General features: G+C 49.9%; 2 protein-coding genes and 1 pseudogene across 4 annotated transcripts in view; 2 read left to right on the forward strand and 1 right to left on the reverse strand.

Annotated features, from left to right (window-relative positions):
* Positions 1 to 4,273: 4,273 nt before the first annotated feature.
* Positions 4,274 to 5,405, reverse strand: LOC136523460 (uncharacterized protein At1g65710-like; annotated as a pseudogene).
* Positions 5,406 to 7,018: 1,613 nt separating this feature from the next.
* Positions 7,019 to 8,445, forward strand: LOC136519617 (lectin-like). Its single transcript, XM_066513005.1, has 3 exons — positions 7,019 to 7,191; positions 7,307 to 7,413; positions 7,589 to 8,445. Exons 1-3 carry the CDS (start codon positions 7,033 to 7,035, stop codon positions 8,016 to 8,018), a joined length of 696 nt encoding a protein of 231 aa, XP_066369102.1. The 5' UTR covers positions 7,019 to 7,032; the 3' UTR covers positions 8,019 to 8,445.
* Positions 8,446 to 8,465: 20 nt separating this feature from the next.
* The window catches only part of LOC136519600 (uncharacterized), a 43,172-nt gene continuing 35,132 nt past the window's right edge, over positions 8,466 to 16,505 (forward strand). For 2 of the 3 annotated variants that reach the window (XM_066512988.1, XM_066512986.1), the window contains exon 1: positions 8,466 to 9,663. In XM_066512988.1, coding sequence (XP_066369085.1) covers positions 9,652 to 9,663 — 12 coding nt within the window. In that variant the 5' untranslated portion in view covers positions 8,466 to 9,651. The remainder of the gene's footprint in view (positions 9,664 to 16,505) is intronic. The other variant, XM_066512987.1, reaches the window with a different exon arrangement.

Below are 16,505 nucleotides of genomic sequence, written 5' to 3' on the forward strand. Positions count from 1 at the left end.
GCGTCCGGTCACACTTTCTCAAGTCTGGACCCTTACTGGAGTCGACCGGACGCTGGCCCTCAGCGTCTGGTCACATTGACCTTCCAGCGTCCGGTCATCCAGACTTGTTCTCCTCGGTCAAATGAACTGACCGGACCCTGCGGCCAGCGTCCGGTCGCACCGGAGCCAGCGTCCGGTCAGTATTTGACCCTCCATTCACTTCCAACTCACGATCATATGTGAATGAAGTTTGCTCCAAAGGATCTTAGGCATTCATAGGAGCTACCTAGAGCTAGTTTTAACAAGTGTGCACCACACCTAACTCACTAGGCTCAACTAGGTCAAGCTACCCGTTCATACCCCCCTTCATAGTACGGCCAAAGGAAAAAAACAAAGTCCTAAACTACTCTAAGTGTCTCTCCAACTTCAATTGACACTTAGAACTAGTTATCCTTAACTTTGTCGTCCATCCTTTGAAAACCGAAACGATTTCCATCGTAAGGGCATGACAACCTCGATTGCCCAATCGATCTCCATTACCATGACCTAACTTAATTGCCTCTGCAAACCACACGTTAGTCATAGTAATCTTGTATTGTCATTAATCACCGAAACCCAACTAGGGGCCTAGATGCTTTCAGTGTGATTTAGGGCACCCATTAGGTGGAGTCAACTAGTGAAGGTGCTGTGTCTCGGTGCTACCTTCCCTATCGTGATTTCATTGAAGTTAATTACTCCCTGAGGAAGCATGTCCGATGATGGGACTGCGCAATTTGTATTGAAATGAACCAATTTCCTTTAAATTCAAAAGAACTTCAACTAATTTCTATTGGTTTGTTATCCCATAGCTATACCTGCTAGAGTGCTAGTACACAGAAACTCAGGCCAGTAGTATATTCACTAGTATTTAACCTTGAGAACCTTTGCAAGGGCAGTCTCAACCCATGATATCTATAAACAGTATCTATGCTGTCATATCATCCTGAGGCATGAAAGATTTTTCTGTGACAAGTGTATCATATATAATAGGTTATACTATTCAGCTAGCGGGCTGCAACGGGTACGTGCTTTTTTTCCCGAGAAAACTACAGTAGGCGATTGCCAACCTACACTTGTCATTAATAATGTGTGGCAAATCTATTTTTTCTTGAATACGCAAAAGCTTTGCATATCATTGTATTAGGTAGAATTTAGGCAAACATACAACGCGCTTGTATCGAGCGCCGCAGGAGGTTAACCTGACACAGCCGTAGCCGGACCGTCCTAGCAAAAGACCTCTAGACTCGATATTACATTAAAGGAAGCAACCAATATCTACACAACGGTGCGATCTAGGAGGTGGCCTTGCGGCTTCGCGACTGCCTGGACACAGCTGGGAAGAGCTCGTCAAGCGCTTCGGCCTCGGACACAGTCAGGTCGCCACCGAAGAGCTTCTCATAGGCTTCCAGCTCCGACACGGATGGCGCTGATGGACCCTTAGTGAAGCCCATGCGCTGCATGATCAGCACCTCACCTCGCTTGGAAACAGGTACTCGAGAGAGGGGCTGAGCCTCCAACCGCTTGCTCCGCCGTGGTATCATTGGCTTAGCAGGAGGCTGCATTGGAGGCTCACGAATCAGTGGAGAGTCCCTCTTACGCGTCACTTCATTGATGAAGCTATCGAGGCGGCGTTTGGCAGAGTCGTCGTTGTCCTCAACGGGGTGGGTATCCACCGATGGTGAGCTGAGAGGGGGTGAGTCCACCGCCCAATGAATGTGGCGCGGAGGTGGTGTCCGCAACGCACCGGTCACCACTGCCGCTGGGTCCTCATCCTCTAGCTAGGTGGTCGCCACTACCGGGGCCTCATCTTGTGGTTGGGGGACCACCGGTGGTGACAACAGGCGCTCAAGAGAAGGCCAAGCGACGATCCGACTGCTGGCGAGCGAGGCAGCGAACTCCTCCAACATTGGGTCCTCCGTGATGTCGCGACCATGCGTAGCGTCCGGGTACAGCGTCAGCGTCAACGGGTTAGGCTGGACAATGCCTGTCTCGCTGGACAGCTCACCGTGCCCGGGATGAGCTTCAGCTGCAATCGAGGTGAAGGCCGGTGCTGTCAGTGCGGCCCCTGTCGACCGCCTATGACGCCTCTGTCTTCGGCGCCGCCTCCGCCTTCGGCACCGGCGACCGCTGATGGCAGGAACGGGGCTGCCCGACTTGACCCCACCAGAGTCTTGCGAACCATCATGGTCCACCGCCCTAGTGGAGCATGCGTTACGGGTGCCATGAAGAGGGCGTTGCGGCTGGCGACCCATGGCTCTTGCATCGCTCAAGCTCCGAGAGCCCAATCGCCTTGGCCGCTTGCAGTCGTGCGCAATGTGTCGAAATCCCCTGCACCGTAGACATCGTTGAGGCAGCTTGCAGGTTGCCACCCGATGTGCGGAGAAGAGGCAATTGAGGCACTTGCCGAGAAGATCTGTCGGGATGCGCCTCGGTGGTCGACGACTCGCTGGCTGGCCTCTGTCTGCTGGCCCTCGTGGCTTAGGCAAGGAGGCCGCAGGTCGCGTCTCCTGCCGGTGGCAAATCTATGGATTACAAAGAAATTGCGAGCACAACGCAACAGATACATGGAACACAACAGAGAGACAAGAGGAAGAAAGCAACTCTCATACACACAACTCGTGGACAAAGACCTAAGACTTGCACAGGTGAGAGCAAGATCCACCATCATTCTCCACGAAGCATGTTGCTTGCCTGCTTCACAAAGACCATTATGCCACCCCACAAACCCTCGTAGCTACGCCTCTAGCTCGGCTGCTGCCCTCCAACTCCACATCAGAATTTATCTCTATTAAGCCACGAGGGCCCGCCACAACTGCAAAGGGACTAAGAGTGGGAGGAGCACACCAACCAGAATTTCACCGGACACGCCGATCTCCCTTCGAGCTGGCAGCATCATTTGTAGAGCATCTGGGCCTCCACCTACCGCCGTCCAACGCCCTTAGCTTCAACGGAAGGAAGCCTCGAAGGAGGAAAGTCAGAAGCAATGGCGCTCCTGCCAAAGAACACAGCTTTTTTTTGTCGACTTTTTTTTTGTCAGCCGAGAGAGAGCAACGCGGAGGGGTACGCAGAGGGAATTAAAAAAAAACCGTATTTGGGGAGCATGCTTTGTTGCGGTTGTTGCAAATCATTATTTTCTTTCAATGCCATCTTGCAATTTTAGCTTGGAGCTATATACGTGATTGCTTTGGTTTACACAGGCGCCCCAATTCCTTTGGAGAATCTTGGGAAACTTTGTTGCCTATGCATGTTTCTCGTTTAGTTGTCCGAACGGCCGTGGACTTCGTATCAGCCGACTAAAATTTCGGCTTTCCGTAAAACGTAAGTTATTCTCTGTTAAAAAAATAAGAGTTAAATGCAAAAGAGATCCATTAACTTAACTTGATAGGAGGTTTCAGTTAGGTCCATCAACTTTCAAAGTAGCTTTTTCGGTCCATAAACTTAGTATGGTGTATCACTTAGGTCCATAGCTGTCTATATTGGCTTCTCCTGCTGATGTGGCATGATGCGGGCGCGTAGGCAGGTGCCGCCGCCCAGCCACACGGGCGCGAAAACAGGCCAGCCGTAGCCCCGCGGGCGCGCAAGCAGGCGCGCGGGCGAGCCGCCACTGCGGGCGTGCGAGGAGGTGCCGTCGCCGCCGCTGTGGGCTCGGGTGAGCTGCTGCCGCGGCCACACAGGCGCGCGAGCAGGTCGTCTTCCGCGGCGCCCACCGTTGATGTTGTCGTTCCCCTCCCAGTCTTCATCGTGCAGCGCACCCACCGGGGATGGAGCTCGCGCCGGCGAGGATGGCCTGCGCGCTCACTAGAGAGGAGCTCGCGGCGGCGAGGGGCCTGCAGGCCGCCCGCGCAGTCGAGCTCGGGCCCACGACGGTGCCCTTGGCAGAGCACAGGGGTGCCGGAGGAAGCTGTTGGAGTTGCGCCGGCGGCCGGCCATGAAGGAGGGGACGAAGCGCCGCCGGAGGAAGCCACCGGAGAGGAGCTCGCGCATTGGGTGGATCTACGGGTCAACGCTCGCGCCTCCTACGTGCTCGCCAGCGGTGGCGCCCTATGCAGCGGCGGCCAGTCGGGCGAGGCCCGCGCCCGCGAGCTCGCACGCGGCCGGCGACAGTATGCGCCGCGGCTGTAGCCCGAGCCCGAACGGTGAGCGAGGGGAGAAGAACAGGGTGTCAGGAAGGGGCATGTGGGCCACCACCGGTTGCCGGCGTGCGCAGGATCTGCCGGCCACGAGCGCCACCACCGGCAGGCCACGGGCACGGGCTCTACCGCCGCGCTAGCCTCGACCGAGGTGGGCTCCCAGGAAGGCGTGCACGGGTGGCCGGAGACGCTGTTGCTCCCAGCCGAATCCTGAGGCTCGGTTTCCGCGTGGACGTCCCGCACCGGCAGCAGGTGCTTGCGCGCGGCGCTCGGCTCGACGAAGTCGTCGCTGCCGACCGGCGCGTTGACGGGCCTTTGTCGTCGACCATGGCCTCGATGATGGAGCAGGCCTTGGCGACGCACACCGGTAGCGAGAAGGACGGCGTCGCCGGTGTGACCGCGGAGGGAGCTACGGAGGTGGATTGCTGGTGGTAGTTGTGGATCTCCTCGAGCAGCTGGGTGGTGTACGAGCCGGGGTTGCGCCTGTACGGAGACTGTTCGTTCTTCCTGGACGAGCTCCGGCTGAGCAACGGCGTCGGCCCCACCGCTGGACACCATCTTCCCGGGCTGCTGCCTCACGCGGTCTCCGCAGCCGGAGCCCGCCGTGGCCACAGAGGCCACAACGCCATCCGCGCGTCTCCCGGGCGACCAGCTGGCCCTCCGGCTCCCGCTCCCGCCGTCGCTCCTCTCCTGGTGGCCCGACCGCTTCCGCTACGATGAGCCCCGGTGCGGCAATGGCTAGGACATGGCCGCCGCGCCCTGTCTGTCCCAGTCGCACTCCTCGTCCCTAGCCTCCTGGTCGAAGTCGTAGCTGCGCTTGGACCCCGAGTGTCTCCTGCGGTGTCCGTCGCCGCCGTCATCTCCCACCTCGCCGGATGACGCCGCCCTTCTGGCCCCGGACGAGCTCCTGCTGAGCCGGCCGCACTAGATCAGAATCGCGTCCACCTCCTCCTTGGTGTAGCTGGAGGTGCGCCCCGGCGCCGAGGGCACCAGCACCACCGGTAGCTGCTTCGGTGCCGCCGGCTCTTGCGACCCCGACGACCGCTTCTTCGGATCCTCCCTGGGCGCCGCGGCGGCGTCCTTGGCCAACGACCCCGGCCTCATGACGAACACCGCCGCCTTGTTTGCCATCGCCTGGGGGCGCAGCCAAGCCTCGAGCACTCCGTACCTCGCCCGCGTGCCCGCGGCGGGCTTGTTCGCGCGCTCGCAGCGGCGGCGGCGGCACCTGCTCGCGCGCCCACAGGATGTTTGACGAAATGAAGCGTCAATAGTTGCTTTAGAAGGACAAGTCAGCAGGCCACGTCAGCACGAGAAGCCAATATGGACAGCTGTGGACCTAAGTGATACACCATACTAAGTTTATGGACGCAAAAAGCCACTTTGAAAGTTGATGGACCTAACTGAAACCTCCTTACAAGTTAATGGATCTCTGGTGTATTTAACTCAAAAAATAATTTCTAATTTTTTAGGGACATCAACTTGTTTAGGTGCAAATTTTGCTATTACTAATTAGAGCCTCGTTTTAGAACCTCTACAGTACATTAATCCTCACGAGATGCGCTAAAAAAATATATCATAGAAATTCTCATAAAAATTAGAAACATCCGGCCATCAATATGATAGATTCTAATAATTTATCCATTGAATCTATTATGTTTTCTAAAAATTACCCACCTCTACCATTATAAAAATAGCCTAAAGGAACCCCTAATTTAGTATCTAAACTACCCACCTCTGTCATTATAAAAACTAACTTAAATTAACACCTAGTCTTCATCTAAATTACCCACGTATGTCGGTACTAAAAATAATATCTAAATAAGCATCTAATTCATCTACATATGCATTATAAAAAAATATCCCAAAGGACAATAATTTATGCTTCTAAATTACCTATTTCTGTCATTGTTAATATAAAAATACTAACCTAATGTATACATGCATTATGTTTGTTCACCATGCAAAATATGTATATATGTATGCAGAAAGCAATGAGAATACCGATTTTCATGTTAAACACATAGTTCAAACTAAGAGTTCAATTAAACATATGTCAAATATATATGGAGATGCGATGCAAAATTTAATATGGATGAAAAGGTGTACAAAATAATTGCTAACTAAAGTCTACCACAACCAGATAAGATAAGACATATCTATATGAATATTATATTAAAATATTTAATAAATGAGAGAGAATAAGATAAATACTTTTGATTATTATCTATGGTCATATTTTTCGTGAATTTTTAATACTAATGTCTATTAAAATTATTAGCCTGTGTGGAGCATGGGTTGATAGACTAGTAATGCTAATTTTTTAATAATGGAATAGTATTTTGGTTTCAACCTCCCCAAGCAAGGAGGACGCAAACGATGCTCATATCATGGTTTATAATTTTTGGGGTGTCACAGCTCAGATGGGCACGGCCGGGCTAGGCCTAGACAAAACAAGCATTAATCATTAACAAAATTATTTAGTTAATTAAGTTTACTTTAGAATTCGTGCATTTTATAAAAGGATTCCAAAGAGCACTTCTCTTACAACAATATTCATCTCGTATATATGAGGAGGTAGGGTTACAAATTAAAGGTCTCTAACTATCTCTGCTTTATGCTACAAATACAATTCCATGCTCAACCTTTCACGTACATGTTTTGGACACGAATTTTAACAAAAGCATGGCATCCATTGAACATGATGGGCGCCGAAAGGTAAGAAAAAGCTAAATTCCGTCGTCCTTTGTCACGAATCTGATGCTCTATTAGCTCATCGTTCTAGGCTTCTGGTTACCCGGCCTGCAGGTATACAGTGTATATATACCATATAACCTGTCTGAACTGGTTTTCCATATGCTTTAGGAGAAGTCCAGAGCAACTTACAATGGGCGCAGTAACGTCCTCCCTAGACACTAGCACTTCTAATAACCTGCAGTCTAAATCCAAGACTAGCCTTCACATGTTCGAAGAGATAGTTGGCCAGGAGATTCCTGCTGAAGAGACTCTTGTTCGCGAAACAGGGATCTTGTTGGCCGATAAAAAGGTTAGATACAAACTCGCTACAACTCTAAACATGAACTGATCCGGAACCTTATGACATTTTGTTTTCTGAGAACGATAGATCCGTGCATGCTATAAATTATGTTGCAAACATGCAGAAGTACTGGGTGGACAATGAGAACAAGAACTGCTTCAAGATATTCCCTATAGACCTGTCCATCACTTGGGGTGATGACACTAGATACTGGAGCTGGGAAGAAGAATGGTACTAGAAATGATAAAGAATATCTATCTATATATCTATGTGTTTTCATATATAAAGAATAGCTATATGCATATTCAGTAGTAATTTGTGATCTCTCCAAGATCTATTGTCAGGAACAAGCTAGACTTGTTTTCGTGCTATACATTTAACCTGAGATGTTGACATCGATCATCAGTGATGCTGGTACCACGATCAAGGTCCCGAAGCTGCTGGGCGTCACCTGGTTGGATATCTTTGGGTACCTGGAGCAGTCCTATCTTAATCCAGATGTAACATACGAGGTTTCCTTCGAGCTGAAGCTTGAGAAGGGAGCCGATGGATGGAATGAGCCGGTGGAAGCCGGGGTCATGTCCGCCGATGGTGTAACTCAGAAGGGCAGCGTGTATCTCCAGCAGATCATGGAAAGGGGCAAGTGGCTGCCGATCAAGGTTGGGGAGGTTAAATCACATCCGGGCCGGACTGGAAATGTTTCGGTCTTCTTGCGCCAGGGGTTCTCTCGTTGGAAGACGGGGCTTCTCATCAGGGGCATCACCATCACTCCCAAAAGAATAACTGTACCTGGACGTCCGACGTCCAGGTCTAACATCGAATTGGCCTACGGGTAAAACTCTATTACAACATGAGAAAACATCTGTGACGACATGGGGTAAAAACGTCTGCAATAAAAAATACTAGTGTCTGCAACATCCAAAAAGTGCACTAAAAATATTGCTTTCTCTCTCTTGCATTTGCAGCCCAATTCAAGATAGAAAAAGCCACAGCAACATAAGTGCCATGTTGCATGCAATATTTCAATCTCAAAAACCAAAACAAAATCATCAACTATGGAGCATAAAAAATTATGGATGGAACATCACATGCTAACTACTTGATCAAAAATCAAAACTTCTTGATCAAAAATCAAAACTTCTTGATCAAATGTTTGCAACATCCAAATCAACTACCAGAACTCGAAATAATGAACCAATGCAACACCGGAAAACAAACTATCAAAGCATTGTATCCTATGAAACATCTTGAATCATCAATTACGACATATCGAGAGACATACCATTCCGATCAGGGATAGCTCATCGAAACTCGGCACACCAGCGTTATCCCCACGCGGAGCGTCATCCCCAACCTAGAGGGTCCTGGCCGCCATTGGCTTCTTCCACTCACTCGCCATGCTGCATATGATCTTATTATATTGCCTAAGCCTACTCTCCGAGTACTTAGGGTCTACCAGAGTTTAGCTTTTAGGTTGAACTGGTTTGTGCATCCAACTCTATGGTATCAAGGCTAGAAGTCTCGAGTTCGAATACTAGCAACCATAATTAAACTAAATAATTGTAGCTCACTCCTATTTTATTGTTTGAGACTTGAGAAAGCTTACACATAAGGTGGAGTTAAGTGAAAAGTTAATATGGTTACTCGCATTAAAGACATGGTTAAATAAAGAGAGCCATTGATGGGTTCCAACATTAGTGATCGACATGGTTCAAATAAACGCGTCTCTACTATATGCTACGAACAACACACGTCACTGTGGAGTCACATATCAGAAAAGCTTCTTCACTAAAGCCATCCCTGTTGACATGCACCTATCATCAAGGACGTGTCTCTGATATGTCCACACGAGGGGCATATGTCGGCAAAGACAGTAGTCACTAATTTGGGTGTCTCGTTTGTGCATTTTTTATTTAGTGACAGCAAATCAGAGGCATAACTCCTTTTGCTCTTTAACCTTTATCTTTGGAAAATTCTGCTCCAGGCTACAAGCAAAGAATCATCCGGGCTACAAGCAGAGAATCATCCGATATGGGTGATGAAACCTTACACTAGTTGCACATTTGCCAAAAAAGCATTGTTTACTTGGGCCACTGGCCGTTCAGCTAGTTTCCATCCGCATCCCCTATGTCTGTGTGTTTCTCATTAATCATCCGTCAGTGAATTGTATTTGGCTTGTGTCTATCTGCAGCTAGTTCCGATTCAACAGAGTTAAGGTATGTAACTTTACTGCTCTTTTGGATTGCATCCGCACCAGGATAAGAGACCAGAACAGCCGTGAGATCACTAATTGATTGGTTAGATAATTGATCGAAATGGATCTGGTGATCTGCAGGCAAAACCATCGAATCCCTTGTAGATGAAATGGAGGATCCCTTGCAGTATTACTCTGGTGGCTGTACAAATATACACTGAAGAGACCGAGCAGAGCTAGCCGATCGATCCAATTCCATTCCAATCCAATCCATCATGCGTACTAAGGTAAAATCAGCTAGTTATCATGCTATTTTTTTTAATTTCTTTTGGCGAAGGTGCATGCTTTATTATTTTGTTTGGCCTTAATCCATCCCCGAAGTTGGAGTTTGAAACGCGCCCCCGCGTCGGCCGGGACGGGTGGCGTGGGCTGCGCGGAGGCCGTGAGCGGCGCGTGCGGCGGCGGGCGGCTCAACTAGGACGGCGGTGGCGGGTCGCGCGTGCACGAGACGGCAACGGCCGCGACAACCGAGGAGCGGTGCGGCGAGGTTCCGTCCGTGGGTCCGGAGCAGCCGCGGGAGGAGACGAGGCGGTCGAGGTGACGGCGAGCGCCTTGTGCGAGATGCGGCACCTGCTGAGCGGCGTGGGCAGGAGGCGGAGCAGCGCCAGGGCGTGGTCCGGCGGGCGAGCGGCAGAAGAAGCGGACCGGCAGGGCTCGGAGGCCGCGCGGCGGCGGCGCGCGGGAGCCGCACGCGCGAGGCGGACGACGAGCACTGAGAAGCTGACCGGTGTGTGGGAGAAGCAGCGCTGGGAGGAGCCCGCGTTGAATGGGGGCCGACGGCGGTCCGCCCTCTCTGCGCCCCGATGTGGCCGGACGGAGAGGAGGGCGCGAGGCTCGGGATGAGGCGATTGTGGTTGCGTGCGGGTCGGCACCGGGACAGCTGGTGGTGGGAGCGGCCCTTCTCTTCTTCTCGTCGGCGACGCAGGTCTGCAGTTTTGCGGCGCCGCTGTGGTGGTGGGGCCGGAGGGTGCAGGGTACGCTCGTGACACCACGGTGGTGAGGCGTGACGTGCTAGGCCATCCTCCTAGCGCAGACGTTGCGAAGGGGACAGGGAGCGAGAAGCTGCTGCAAGCGCGGCAAGTTGTGAGACGCCGGGAGGCGCGCCGCCGCCGGGAGGAGCGCGGCCAGGAGAGGGCCAGGAGGAGCACGGCCGGCTAGCGGACGCGCGGCGTCGGCAGGGAGGTGCAGGCGGTGGAGGGAGCTGCACGTGGGCAGCGATGGAGGGCGGCGACAGAAACGGAGGTGGAGGTACGGCGGCTTGACGAGTGGAAGCGCGGCGGCGGAGTCGCCCCGGCTGGGTTCCCGTAGCAGTGGTCCGGGTGTACCGAACCATGTACGTGCAGCGAGGGGTTGTATTGCTCCGGGCGAAAGCCCTCACCGGCCTTTGTGCTGGTGGACATGACGGCGGCGTCCTACGACGTCGTCTTCCCCGTTGGGGGCGTCATGTCGGAATTACGATCCTGCTGCACGGGGCTCTCTGGGTGAAAACCCTGTCCAGATCCTGGACGAGCGATGGCGGCACCATTGGTGTCGTGCCGCGTCGTCTCTAGAGGCCCAACTTGGTTCGTGGCACTGCTGAATCATTGACATGGGAGGTCATAGCCGAGAGCGGCATCTCCGCCGCGTGGTGAACTGAATGGGTGTTTCCGAGCTCATGTGCAGGCGATCGAAGCTATGGTGGCGGCTAGGGGTTGTTGCATGTTTGTCGGATTTGGCTGCTTGCAGCGGACCGCGGTGGCTGACGTTGCTTGGCAGCGGTCAGTGCGGTGTGGGACTGCGTCGGAGGATGGCACTTGCGGCAACAGCAGGGTGGGACGACTGGGCTTGCAGCGGACCGCGGCGGGTTGCTCAGCTTAGCTGGGCTATCCGGTGCGGTACATCGTCGGAAGACGGCGCAAGCGACTTCTCTGGCTTGCTGACACGGCGAAGAAGGCTGTATGTACAAGGGTGAAGTAACGAGGCGAGGTCGACACTCTGCGGCGGCTTGGCTGATCAATGGAGATCTTGGGGAGCGGGGTAATATCGCTCAACACTCTGACAACGATAAAAGAAACGGATCCGTGACGTGGAGTTCTGCGGCGGGCGTGGCGATCGAGAGGCCCCCATGCGCGGTGTATCTTCGAGGCGACGTGAGAGAGGCAGAGTCCAACGGCGGATGTGGCGAGGCCCCTGTGCGTTGTGTTGTCGTGGCAGCGGCTGCGAGGCAGCCTTCGAGAGGTCCGGATTCGGTGCTATCACCCTGTCAGGTGGAGAGTGTTGTTACAGTGGCACTACGGCGGAAGGTTCTGCATGGCGGTGGTCTTCTTGGTGCGGTGCAGTCTGCTTCTCGGTTTAACGTCGACGCTAGGTTACGCTGGGAGGTTTCGTTGGGTTCTCGACCGTGTGTTTGGTGGTACGGGCTGCGGTAAGACTTCGGTTCTGTCGTCGAGGTGTTGTGAGGAGTGGAATTCGGCGTCGGTTGATTTCCCAATCCAACCGGTCGAGGGGTTGTAGCGATGAGTTTGTGCCGTCCTTGTTTTCTTGTTTTTGTTTTTAGTCCTGGACTTCATCTTCTTTATTAATATAATCAGCAGCTCTCCTGACTCGTTTAAAAAAAATAGTGATGACTAATTGTCAACCCGTGCGAATAGACATATAACATTTAGTTTGTAGTGTTACTAATTGATTTACTAAATATATATCGTGCTAGATACTTAGATAGAAATTGTAACAAATTTATAAGGAATACTATCCACAACCGGTTATCATCATTGCCTGATTACAACTCCCAGAATCTTAGCAAGTTTAATCAGACGCCACCTCCATCCAATCTATCATTTGCAACTCTGTACTTTTGAATGAATGGCTTCAAAGAGGGAGAAATAGTACAGATCAATGAAAAGCTTATTGCTGATAGCAGATAACACCTTTCATGTCCGACTGAATCATCACACCCATGCCTCGTGCATCTAACCTTCCTTGTTATGCAAGAGTACTGTCTCGCATGGGTCAACAATATGCCCAGCTGTGTAGTCCCTCGCTCATTCTTCCCAATCATCTATAGAATCATCTTCTACGTAATGTTATGCACACGAACTATTGTCCACATCTTGTTTTACGCACAAAGCATCTATTAAGCCAATGATTTCCTCTGTGGTTACATCTATTGTCATCCTTGTTGTTTTGCCGATTGGCTTTTCCAATAACAGATTTTGGACATAAACCCGGTCTACTGGGAATGAACTTTGAACCTTTCTACGTTAGATTAGCTTGGTGACAATTTTGAATGCATACAATAGATAACTTTAGTAACTTAATTGTGCTGATTAAGCCCCTAATCCACTGTAAATTCAGCCCACCAGATAGATGGCTGTATCATTTATTTTTGTAAATCAACTCGAGAAACTTTTTTATTAATAAAACATATGGACTACATCGCGTTCTTATTGCAGTGGCATGCCATACGACAATATTAATCAAAATTAAATAACCAATGCAGCTGCATATTGTCTCAAACTGGGAATGTTTCCTAGTGCGCCACAACCGATTTGTATGGCCAACTGGTTGTAGCGATTAATTGTAAAAGTAAAAATGCTAGAAACCACAGATTAAAAATTGCAGCTTTTAAAATAAATAAAATTACACTAAAGGCCACAGTTGAAGTACACGGTACTCTTGCTACCCTACTCATTATATATATTACATACATAAAAAAACATCCATAGGTCTTGTACCCTAATTAAGCATTTACATATGCTCACATGCATGTCCACAATTATAAGATTTACTTAATTATAAGTGTTACATAGAATGTTTTCTTGTCCATGCATGTGGGACCTGTCCGTCAATGGTGCTTTTTACCTTTTTTTTCTTAAAGTACGTGTTTAGCCCCTCAACTTTTTAGTTTATCTAATTTTGAGCCTCAAATCCAATATCTTCTAACTTGGGTACCCCAACTTTTAATACAGCCTATTTTTGGCCCCTGAGTCCAGTCAAAGCGATTTAGGGCTGATGTGGCAGTGGTTTTTTAATTTAGACAAAAAAAATGAGTGGAAATAAACTCAATCACCTCCAAAAATTTTAGATAAAATATTGGAGATAGTTTGGGACACCATGAATCCCAAAAAATAACTACAACTCATGAAACAAGTTTTACAATCTTCAAATAAAAGATTCTTTAAATCTAATAATAAATTTGAAGATTTGTTGAATCTTATATTTGAAGAATGTAGAACTTGTTTCACAAGGTCTAGTTATTTTTGTGGGACTCTTTGTGCCCAAAACTATCTCTAGGATATTTTCTAAAATTTTTGGAGGTGTCTAACCCAGCTCGACTACCGGTGATCCCATCATCCATGCCATGCACACCACCACCAGCAGCCCCACCCCTCACGCTCAATCCCACGATGCCTCAATCCTCATAGCTAGCTTCTCCCCAAGACAAAATTGCTCCCTCCTTCACACCACAACCTGCCCACCAATGCAATCAGATCACTCACCGCTACAACCTCGATGAATTGGGCACGAAGACTCCAGCCTGTCCTTCATAATTCGACGCGGCCAGATCGAAGCAAAGCAACTAGGAAGTGATTTGGTGACTGAATCGTAGGAGGGAAGTGATTTGGCTTGGATCCATGAGCGTCCGACTAGCATCTTTGCCGGCGGAGAGCAGCAAGAATGGCAAGCACAGAGCAGCAAGAATGGGCGGTGGCGCCGTCATGCTAGCATGATGCGGTTGTCCTCGAGCATGACCGAGTTGACGCGAAACAGGAACCGTGGTGACCTGATGCTGCTTGTGCTTGCACTTGATGTGTTTGATGGAGAATGAGAAACACGATGTGCTTGCACAAGAAGAAGAGGAGAGATGAGATGGAGAATAGGAAAAGAGAGGAGAGGAGCAGCGGTAGTACCTGATGCTGCTTGGAATCGAGGGTAGGGAGGAGTCCGACTAGCCGAGTGCCCAACCCAGCTCGACTAGCTAGTATAGCCTGCGTGGAGTTGCCCAGCGGCCCAGCAGGGTAGGGTGCGATCGATGCGGTGTGGGGCACGCGGAGGTCCGTCGACTTGGGCGAGGCCGGCTCCGACTCATGCAGAAGCGGCGGCCCCTCCGCTAGCAGCACCACCAGGCGAGGGCGAGGTGGACGACGGCCGTATTCTGGTAGATAGGCTCCCTAAGGTACCAATGCAATCTTGGAAGTGCCGCATCCTGGTAGATAGGCTATCAGTCTTCTCAGGTCAGCAAATGGCAAGCCTAGCGAAATTGTCTGTGCAATTGGTGCCGGTTCCATGCCAAGTTTCTGCTAGAAAAGTTGCTTGGGGTCCTCCGGAGGATCCATTTTCAATTTATTCTTTTCATCATTCGCCTTAACCAATACGTGCTCATAGTCTGATCGAAGCTCTTTCTCTGGCTGTTTTTTGTGCAAGGCGATTGCCAAGATTTTTTTTTGCCCCCGATGCATCGATTGACGGATCCGTCTTGGGCCTTGTAGGAGCAAGCTGACACCATACTTCTTTCCTAGACTCTACTAGAATCGTTTTGAAGGGGCTCTGACTTCTTGGATCGGTCGCATGACGATGGCTTCTTTGGTGGGAGGGCCACCTTCGTCTCCTTACGTGTTGTTGGTCATGGCAGATCACAACTACAAAAAGTATTTGTAGGAGCGGCTGGTAAGCCTTTGTAGGGGCGGTTTGGCCAGCCGTCCCTACTGAACCGTCTCTACAAATCATGTATTTGTAGGGGCGGTTCCTAGGCCGCCCCTACAAATCGATTTGTAGGGACTGGCTGTAGTACCAGCCGCCCCTACAAATATATGTTTGTAGGGGCGGTTCAATCTAGAACCGCTCCCTACAGTACGTTTTCCCGCAAAAAAAAATTTTAATTTACAATTTAAAATTGCGTTGCCGAACGTCCCGCGACCAACGTTCCGAACCGCGTTCGCGTTGCCGAACGCCCCGCGACCAACGTTTCGAACCGCGTTCGCGTTGCCGAACGCCACGCGACCAGCGTTTGCGTTGCCGAACGCCCCACGACCAGCGTTCTCATTGCCGAATGCCCCGCGACCAACGTTCTGAACCATGTTCGCATTGCCGAACGCCCCGCAACCGCGACTACAAGCACAAGAGTATTATAGAAACTACAATTACAAGTCCAATTCACAAGAATATATACAATCCATCATTAAATATATAAATTCTATACACATTGTTGTCAACGTCCTAGAGCTAGCCTTTCAGTCTCATGAAGGTGTTGGTACTGAGGATTTGTACCTAACTCAGACTCTCGGTCATGGTAGGCGTCTTTGACGTGTACAATCTGGTCCAATATGAAGTTGCAAAGGTCGCCGACGAGCTCTAAGAGTTGGTCATCCTTGTATGGGTCTCTTTTCATTCCTTTCTCTTCTCTCCACTTCAAGAGAACAAGTTTTGGTTTAGTATTTCAGACTATGTACGAAGTTTTTAAACTACGGGTGAAGAGGTTCAAACTTACCCTTAAGGGGTGTCTCCTGTAGGCACTGGTGTTACTCATCATAGAACATATATAGTATCCACAATGTACACTCCCAGACTTCTGCTTGGGGCACTGTGTGTTTTGCATATAAAAATGTTAAGCAATGCTTTTGACAGCTATGTAACGGAGTACTGAAGAAGTAAGTTACACTTACCGCACATAGTGTTTTTATAGCCAGCTTTTCCTTCCTTGCTGAATCATGCCTTCTGTGATGATTAGTGACATAGAACCTAAATGCCCTGTTCGAATTATTTTAGCAAATACAACTTGTTAGTATCCAAAAGTGAACATTACAAGTACGTATACAAACATATAAGCTAATGAGGATTGTCGATATGTATACGTCTTGAGAATCGATATGAAGTCTTTATATGTCACCGGGTCCCTATCTATTGAATCAAAGACCCATGTCATGCTCCTCTCGACATCGACGGCTATACAAATCCAGTGGTTGCTGCATGGATTTAATCATAGAACTAGATAAGCTCTTTTGCATCGAATAAAATATATCGAACAAAGCTTTAAGTATAGAGTTGAACTTACTCGAAGTTGTATAGTAGCCATATAGTAGAGTGTTGTTGG

The sequence above is a fragment of the Miscanthus floridulus genome, chromosome 18 (assembly GCF_019320115.1).
Source record: "Miscanthus floridulus cultivar M001 chromosome 18, ASM1932011v1, whole genome shotgun sequence".
Lineage (NCBI taxonomy): Eukaryota > Viridiplantae > Streptophyta > Magnoliopsida > Poales > Poaceae > Miscanthus > Miscanthus floridulus.